This window comes from Octopus bimaculoides, chromosome 2, assembly GCF_001194135.2.
Source record: "Octopus bimaculoides isolate UCB-OBI-ISO-001 chromosome 2, ASM119413v2, whole genome shotgun sequence".
Lineage (NCBI taxonomy): Eukaryota > Metazoa > Mollusca > Cephalopoda > Octopoda > Octopodidae > Octopus > Octopus bimaculoides.
Genome location: NC_068982.1, coordinates 35,890,156 through 35,899,803, shown reverse-complemented (window position 1 = coordinate 35,899,803; position 9,648 = coordinate 35,890,156). Strand labels below are relative to the sequence as shown.

At 33.6% G+C, this 9,648-nt stretch overlaps 1 protein-coding gene across 1 annotated transcript; it reads left to right on the top strand.

The window, feature by feature from the left end:
* Positions 1–1,390: 1,390 nt before the first annotated feature.
* On the top strand, positions 1,391–8,858 carry LOC106884354 (uncharacterized). Its single transcript, XM_014935697.2, has 5 exons — positions 1,391–1,548; positions 2,042–2,101; positions 3,421–3,544; positions 4,637–4,711; positions 5,541–8,858. The coding sequence occupies exons 1-5, from the start codon at positions 1,399–1,401 to the stop codon at positions 5,612–5,614; spliced, it is 483 nt and encodes a 160-aa protein (XP_014791183.2). The 5' UTR covers positions 1,391–1,398; the 3' UTR covers positions 5,615–8,858.
* The last annotated feature ends 790 nt before the right edge of the window (positions 8,859–9,648 follow it).

Below are 9,648 nucleotides of genomic sequence, written 5' to 3'. Positions count from 1 at the left end.
ATAAATATTACCAAAGCCTAGGGCGGCAAGCAGGCAGAATCGTTGGTACACCAAGCAAAATGCTTAGCAGCATTTCTTCCGTCTTTATATTCTGAGTTCAAATTCTGCCGAGGTCGACTTCATCTTTCATCCTTTCAGGGGTTGATAAAATAAGTACCAGTTGAGCACTGGGGTCGATGCAATTGCCTTACTCCTCCCACGAAGTTGCTGACCTTGTGCCAAAATTTGAAACCAATATTACCTAAGCCTTTAATAATTTTTTAACCAAACTTACTTAATGTGAAACAAATCACCTCTACTAAATCACCTTTCATATGAGCTAACCAGGGAGCCTCTACGTGGACGACTGACTTGCTAGAAATAGCAACTATATCTCCTTCAAATCACAACTATTGTTTTAATAAACGAAGGATATATTCAATAGTTCTTGAAACACTATGCCTGAAAAACGAAACCAAAATATACAATATAAAAAAAGCAAAAATGGTCATAACTCGAACCACTTCTTGACCAGAACTCATTTCACAACTTTAACATAGTCTAATTAGAAAACAATAGGATAATCATCTTTACTATCTTTATCAATCACTATTTATCTGATGCAGTTCAATAAATATGTCTCAACTATTTACTCTTTATTCGTACATCTCTACTATTAATATTAGAGATTATTTTTAAAGTTCCATGAAGTAAGGAACCACATAAATACATCTCGTTGGATCATATTACTGTTTACGCAAAAGTATCTATTGCTGCTATATCAGCAGTAGATACTTTTGATCCACATTTTTCACCAAAGAGGGTCTTCACTGCTTGAGGAAAACTTTCCTTGCAATGGGGAATCGCTTCTATTACACGCTTAGGTGAAATGAAAAAGGAAAGGTGGCGGATATGATACTCCAAGAACTTCCGGCGTCCTAAACTTTACAATTTCATTTTTTTAAAAAAACTACCTGATATTTAAACCAGATATCACGAGCAATTTGATTTTTTAAAATTCCATGTGTACCAATCTCACATAATAAAAATTGTGCTGACATCAACCGATCATCTTCTCAGGAAGTGTCTCTCCATCTAATATATACGTGCCTTAAGTCTCTCGTTGAGACCTGGTCAGAAGATGAAATAAAATGGAAATCAAGCGAAAAATAAGAAAATAATAATAATAATTTTGGCCCAAGGCCAGCAATTTAGGTGCCAGTGTTAAACTCATATCTATTTTATCTATTATGAAAGGCTATATCGACCTCGGTCAAATTTGAACTCAGAACATAAAGAGTCAGAAGAAATGTTGCTAGTGCGCTAAAATGAAATGAATGTTAGGGTGAACTTGTATACATATAAAAGTAATGATGGGGAGTCGACTATAAACAGTTAACTTCAGTGAATGGAAGAATAATGTCCTATTCACATTTTTACGTACAGCCTACATTTATGGAATCGTACTATTATATTGCCGATAAATTAAAACACCAAGCACGTTTAATAGAAAAGCAGCGTGCACAAGAACGTTATATTAGTCCTTCTCCAACTAATTACCCAGTAAAAGTGAGTTTTCTCCGTTAAAGTTTAATTGCTTAATGAGTTGAAGAAAAAAAAAAAAAGGAAAGATTAATGAAATAGTTTAACTCTTAACACAATTCTATAGCATCCTACTCAATTCATCTTTTGCATCCTGTCTTGGTTATATTTTAATACCTGCGCTTAGCCTTTTCTTGTCTAATACATATAATCTCATAAAACTGCACTTAATATCTGCCCCCACTTTTTATCTCAAAAAAGAAGACATGTTTCCTGCACTAATCGCCGTGTTTTTTTTTTTCTGGTCTTAGAAATTTATTCAGAAACATAACTTTGTACATCAAGGACTATACATTTAGTTAATCAACATCTTCAACCAATATTACCTTCCAGTAGAAGCAAATTCGCTAATGCAGCTAATTTATATTATTGGGAGAAGCAGGAACGTCACAAATAGGAATTTTCATTCGATTTTTTTTTTTTGTATGCCTAATCGTAATATATACTTTGTCACTTTTAGGTGGATGTGAGATCAAATGTGGAATTCGATGCAGCGGAAGCAATTGAAATTATTATCGATGTGAGTATGAAATGGATTGCCAATACCTCTTTATAAGGGACGAAGTCTAAATTAATTTCAAATTCCTCAAATATGATTTATGAATAAAAACGGTGATATATACATGCACATATACACACAAAACACCATTAAAAGAAATGTCTTGAATATATATTCTGTATGCTCTATAAAATCCTAGGAAGCGAACTCCAGATTTACCTGTCGAGTGAAATACCAAATAATTGTTTATCTTAATATTATGTTCCTTTATCATTCGATGTGACTAGCTGGAACTTGGATTATATCAGAGTACTGTTTTGTATTTCTTGTGTAAAATATATTCCTTTTCACTGAATCATTGCAAAATTACGTATTTGTTTCACTTTGTCGGAATACCGAGTTTATTTTTGTTTTATTATCAATGCCGTTGATGTTACATATAAATGTAAGGCGGCGAACTGGCATTTCGTCCGTCTTTACGTTCTGAGTTCAAATTCCGCCGAGGTCGTCTTTGCTTTTCATCCTTGTGGAGTTGATAAAATTAGTACCAGTCGAGCACTGGAGTCGACGTAATCGACAGTCCCCCTCCCCCAAAATTCCAGGCTTTGTTCCTATAGTAAAAAGGACATATTAATATATTTCAACTGTTATATATATTTCTTAGACCGTTAATTTACAAAAATGTATGGTAACAACAAAAATTAGTGAAGAAAATAAACCCGCACGTTCGTCCAAAAATTAAGGTAACTCCAAACGTAGTAATTGCGAAAATGACGGCACCTAATAAGGAGAGACGTCAACAATGACGGAATATTCTGTCAGCGGTATGTCGCTTCTGAACAACTCTGGTTGAAAAACGTAATTTACCATTAAATCACGGATTTCAGGAGCTTTCGTTCAGGACAGACGCAATGAAGGTTATTATTTAACTCTTACTTCATATCGCAGCATATCTAAACAAAAGAATTTCTACATTGGTGTCCCAGGACTCTTTTTTTAAAAACAGAATTACGGCCTGCTTTTTATACTCTTTCTTTTAAGCTTCTCACATTATATTAGAAATTCAATAGAAGTATAGTTTAAATCGAATTTAGTACCTAATCTGATCCAGCGGGATCGTAAAGGTATTTTGTTTGTCGTTCTCGTCTTTGACATTACGTAAATGATTCGGATAAAGCAAGACTACCCTTCAGTCAGCCAGTCGGTCAATACATCAACCATCCAGTCACTTTTGATTATTCTTGTAGTCTATTAACAGAATAACTCTTCGATACTAATCCTCGTTTGAATTTCACAATCCGTTTTAGTAATTGTAACTTGTCGATGTTCTCTTTTACCAGACAATAGAGCAAGTAATTGGCCCACACAGCGATTATATTAAAGAACTTGCCCAGAAATGGTCTGACAGGATAATTAATTTGTCTTTTCAGCATCTCCGACTTTGGCGAAATCTCCGATATCAAGGTCAGTCGATCTAGTTTGATGCTAAATAAACTTCGTTTTTATTTATGTAAAGATTATAAAACTTCCTTTTGCCTTTGATATTTAGAAACTGTAGCCATTCTGATATTTTCTGCCGGTATTATTCATAATTATATAACTTCTAAAACCATTGTTTGACGAACATTTTTATTAACTAAATTGGCTGGAATTAACGGGCAAAGAATTTTAATATCAAATTGAAAGCCTCACCCCTCCTTTATAACTATCTTATTAAATATATTATACAGAAGAGATAGAATTTTGTACAGTTGTTTAAATCGTATTAAATACCGGGACTCTTTGACAGTTATGTGTAAGCTGAATCGATGGTTTGAATGTGATATGGAAGTCTATTTCAATTTCCAGTTGTAGTTAATTCATTGATACCAATGTTTCTGGTTTTTCTTTTATAAATCAGATAGCACTTTGATGTTGGTCAAATAGAAAACATCTTACAGAATTATATTTTTTATCTGAACTTGCGTGTGCTTTTGAGCAGGTGTTTACGTTTTAAACAGGTATCTGTAAATCGAGATAGACGACCTAATTATTTTCTTTTATCGAAATATGAGATTGAAATTGAAAACCTTTTTCGAGAACTCACTGATTTCCAACACTGGAACAACTGGGGAAATTTAAAGGGAGGAGTATAGTTAATTACATTGACTAGTATTTGATTGAAGCTTTATTTCAAGAATACTGGAAAATAAAATTCTGTCAATCTCAGCGAGATTTAAACTATGGATTTTAGCTAATCATTGCAAAATATTTTATTCGCCACTCAGAAAAACTGAAGCATATCTGGTTTCTTTACTCAGGGTCACTTATTTATTGGAGATGGAATGTATTTGTCCTTGCTATTCTCAAAGATATCAATAGCATAAGCTGATTTAGCTTCCATCGAAATTGAAGCGAGTTCGTAACTCGGTTCGCCGAGATCTTATCACTTTAGATTAATTTTACAAGAATTCTTGCCAAAATACGAAGCAAACATCAGTGGTGAGAACCAGTAAAAGATCAGAACTGACAAAAGCAATGTAATTATTACGCATGATATTCCTTTTTATATTGCAGGTGTGTGTACCATTTCTCAAAGGAGTCCTAACCAATATGTTGCAACCACGTTTTCTGGAGATCCTGCGTCAAGAGGTATTTTTATTCTTTATATTATGTACTAGAACACTGATTCTTTCTGATGCTTGATGTTAATATTCTATAATTTTGATAGTGGATTGGCAGAACCCGTCAGAACGTCGATCAAAATACTTAGTCGTGGATTTAACGTGGTGTAGCGCGGGTTTGGACAGTAACCAAATTGGCTTCCTTAAACATAACATATATCTGATTACAAGAAGCACACGTATATAAAGTAGACGTTCTATCCGGTCCGTACGCCACTGCGTGTTTTGGTATTTAGTTACTTTTGGGTCCGAGGTCAACTTTACTCGACATTCTTGTCGATAAAATGATGTCAAGCAGAGTGTTGTTTTTATCGACTTTACTCACCTTTCAAATTTGTGCTAACGTTAGAAATCTATATTTTATGTTAGCATTGCCTTTATCTTCAGTGACCCTAACACCAAAAGTTAATTCGCGAAAGACAAGCTATTGAGAAGAATAAAGAATATGAAAAGTTTAAATGTTTGTTAAAATTAGATGTTTCAAATAATTTCACTCTAAAATTTAAACACGTTAAGCAGTTTCATGTGGGTTGGTAGGGAAAGGGTTAAATAAAATATTTTTTAAATGTGGGTCGATAGTTTCCAGTAAGCCCATCAAAGTTGTTCCCCTTTATTTTTGTTTCATTCGTGAATTTTCCAATGTTTCTCTAAACAAATTTTATAGAAAGATAGAATTCATTATAAATCAATGTTAATAAAATCGAATTTCAAACACTAATAAAATTTTATCGTCTGATTTACTTCTAGTTCTAGTGATGTAACAAATTTATTAATTCACTAAATATATTTTATTTTAGGTGAATGCTCCGTCATATGGCATAACGGGAATATTTCTGTTCTGGCTATGGTTCGAGGATACAAGAATTCCTGAACTATAAATGAGCAGGGAAAAACAAAACAAAACAAAACAAAAACTTGTTTCACATATATAAACCTCAGTTATTTTCGTCTTTTTTTTTTTTCTTACTACTCCACCTCATACATATGAAACTACATTTTTCTCTTTTGTTATTAGTAGTTGAATTTCAAAACCCATCAACAATGAAAGTTATTCCAAAGTTCATAGCATTAGTATTTGATTAATTCTTTTCTGGAATCATTTTTTTCTTTCATGCTTTTTAAGTTGACATCAAATGATGTAATTTCTATTTTTTTGTCTTTAAATTTTCTTTTGTATAGATTGTTGAAATATATTCAATAATATTATGATTAAATTGCCAAGTTTTAATCTATTTTATTCCATCAGAAAATACAAGTCGATATTTTAAGTGTTTGCATTTTGTTTTATCTGATCTACTTAAGTGTTGGTTTAAATATTCATACAATTTCACATAGCTTTTATAATCAGTGCTGGCTTGATTACTAAAATAGCATTGTCATTTAATAGTGTAGTTATTGCTACAAATAAAGGAATTTAATACAGGAGATATTTCTTGTTGCAATTGGATCACAAACCTCAGAATTTTTTTAATTAACCAAACAGATAAGATTTGATGGTTACTTATATATGAAATTGCTGTATATTTTCCCATTTATAACGACGATGACTACAGGTTTCACAATGAAGATCAAAATATTTACTTTATATCAATGACATTAAAGTATTGTGTAATTAAAAAAAAAATTTCAACCCTCTTTTTGATAAGGGTGAGGGGGTTCTTACAAACCGTCTGTTTTTGTAAATGTATTTCAGATTAATTTGTGATGGCTATTCCTGCCATAGTATTTGATCAGTAAAGTTCAATAAATTTGATTTAAAATTACCTGTGGCTATTTACTTCTAATCTTTAATTGTTTATAGAGATTAATCGGTTAATGGTGCTAAATATATATTTTTTTTATCATATCAGTAATTGAATTGACTTAAGTGCTCTGGGCAAGGATCTATGTTAAAAGTGTTTCAACTGTGATTATTTCTTTTCGTTTGTATCTTTAGGATAACCTTATCTAATGTGTTCTTTTTAAGTGATTTGGGAGACATTATGCTTCTATTCTTGTTGATTGAGCAACTGCGTAGCCACTTCCCCCCCATTTGCTCAGTATTAAATGCTAGTGGATGCTGTAATGTTTTATTAGCAAGCATACACAGTTGAAATATTAGTGAAGAGCAGGATGCTGCAAATAATACTGTTGAGCATTGTAAAGGTTTGTTCCCTGCAAGAACACCTTTGTCGTAACCACTGATGAGATGTAACTGGTTTGATCCTTTTCTTTAGAAATTTTAGTCTTTATCCACATGGAAAAGGTAATAGTGAAACCACATATTGAATACTACCTAGTTTTGACAGGAAACTAAGAAAAAACTTATAACTTTACACTGTTATAAGAGAACAGTGTAAAGTTATTGATTTCACAACTATGCAAAAACATCTGCATTAACTGAATTATCAGTGGTTAATTTGAAAGTCTTAGGCGAACTTTCTAAGGTAAATTTTGATAACATTTAGAATCAAGATTTGAATAGTTTTACTAAACTTAACTTTGGCAAATTTTTGGACTGTATTTTAATCTAAAGCTGTTTCAAGGATGCATAATTAATTCTAACATGACTAGCTTTCTCGTTAGCCAGTAAATGTTTTATGTAGTGATTTGTATACGAAAACATTTTTTTGGTTTAGTTCAGAACATTTGGGTTCCATCACTGAGGAGGCCAAATTAAGTCAATTCTTTTGGGTGCCTTTTTATAAATAGCCAGACTGGTGCATAATGGCGGGAAAATGCTTTGACAGTAGGGTACCATCGAAATGTGAACACAAATGAAATAAATCAAGTTTAGATGCGTTTTTTTTTTTTTTTTTTTTTTTGTACCTTGAACTATTGGTGAACCAATGTGTTGTCTACTTCTCTTTTTACTGGTTTCAGTCATTTAACTGTGGCCATGCTGGAGCACTGCTTTTTTAGTTGAACAAATCAACCCCAGAACTTATTTGTAAGCCTAGTACTTATTTTATTGGTCTCTTTTACTGAACTGCAAAGTTGTGTGGATGTAAACGCACCATTGGTCATCAATGTTGGGTGGGGGGTGCATACACAAATACATACATCCCTCACCATATCGTGGTTTATTTAAGCTTATGTATATTGTTGATCTTGATCTATGAACAGTCTGTTGAATTAGAGGAAAAGTGGGAAAGAAAACTACTTCCATTTAGGAAGTGGCCAATCTTGATGTGTGGCAAGGGGGTAGTAAGAAACTGTACTGAGTGTAAGGCCGCTAGCTAGCAGAAACATTAGCACACCAGGCGAAATGCTTAGTGGTATTTCGTCTGCCATTATGTTCTGAATTGAAATTCCACCGAACTCGACTTTGCCTTTCATCCTTTCAGGGTCAATAAATTAAGTACCAGTTACGCACTGGGGTCGATGTAATTGACCTAATCCCTGTCTGTCCTTGTTTGTCCCCTCTATGTTTAACCCCTTGTGGGCAATAAAGAAATAAGAAACAGTACTGAGTGCTCAATGCAATCCATGGGTGCATGAAAATGCCCTTCAAAAGAACAGGCAGTCCAAAGACAGGAAGAATTTCATATGTACTACATGCACAAAAGTAGTAAGCAATAAGTTCACTCCAAAAAAAAAAAAAAATGAAATCTATCAACTGCCTAGCAGACTTGCTTAAAGTAGTCAAGTTTCATGATTTGATGGACTTAATCAGCAGTAGAGGTGACTGTGATGAAAGCATATCATACTCTGAATAGTGGAAATAGTTCAAGGAATTATTGCCTGTGTTGATAATAATTTCTTGTTTACATAATATGATGCTATATTATAGTAAGACATAAATGTTGAATATGTGGAGACTGGAAAGAAATAAAGTCAACAGGCTCTGCTGGATGCATATAAACAGGTGAGCTGAGAGGGAAACTGTGCAGAAGAAGAATCAGATAGAATGTGCAAGAGAGATTGCACTTATGGATATGATAATGTTGGTAATGGCAGTTGATCTTTCAATTGAACCAATTTGACTGTTTCCCATGATTCTTCAAATATTGATTGTATCAGTCAGTTGAAACTGCTGACAGAAGTGTCCCTGTTTTTTTGTGATGGGGTAGGATTTGAACTGAGAATGCAGAGCTGGAACAGATCCAGCATTCTGTCTGATGTTCTAACAATTCTGCCATTCCACTGATCAGGACTGGTACTTTTTTTCCATCAACCACAACGAAAGGCAAAGTTAACCTTGGCAGCATTTGAACTCAGAACATTAAAAAACAAGGAGAAATGTCATAAAGCATTTTGTCTGCTCGTTTGTCTCGATGATAATATTTCTACTATAGGTAGAAAGACTTACATTTTGTGGAAGCGGAGAAGTTGCATACATCAAGCCAAGTGCTCAACTGGAGCTAGTAGGATGAAAGGCAAAGTCAACCTCAGTTGAATTGGAACAAGATAAAATCAGAAGAAACATCACTAAGCATTTTCTCTGGTGTGCTAATGATTCTGCAAGCTTAATAATCCTTTCTGTTGTAGGCACAAGGCCTGAAATTTTGGGAGATTAGTCGATTACATTGACCTCAATGCTCAGTTGGTACTTATTTTATTGACCCTGAGAAGATGAAAGGTAAAGCCAACCTCTGTGGAATTTGAACTTAGAATGTAAAGATGGATGAAATGCTGCTAAGCATTTTGCCTGACATGCTAATTAATGATTCTGCCAACTTGCTGCTTTAGTAATAATAATGATGATGTTTTTTGATTTAGGCACAAGGCTAGCAATTTTAAGGGAAGGGTTTCGTCAATAATGTTAATTCCAGCACTTAAACTGGCATTTTATCAACCCAGAATGGATGAAAGGTAATATGGCCAGTTTAAATGTTAAAGAATTAAGTTGTGTAGAGCAGCAACCTCCAACCCTGTATCATGGACTGGTTTCAGGCAAGATGATTTTCCCACAGATTGGTGGAT

Coding starts and splice junctions, on each gene's coding strand:
- LOC106884354 (XM_014935697.2), top strand. CDS start 1,399: ATGTCCTATTCACATTTTTACGTACAGCCTACATTTATGGAATCGTAC. Junction 2,102..3,420: donor CAATTGAAATTATTATCGAT/GTGAGTATGAAA, acceptor CTCTTTTACCAG/ACAATAGAGCAAGTAATTGG. Junction 3,545..4,636: donor GCGAAATCTCCGATATCAAG/GTCAGTCGATCT, acceptor TTTATATTGCAG/GTGTGTGTACCATTTCTCAA.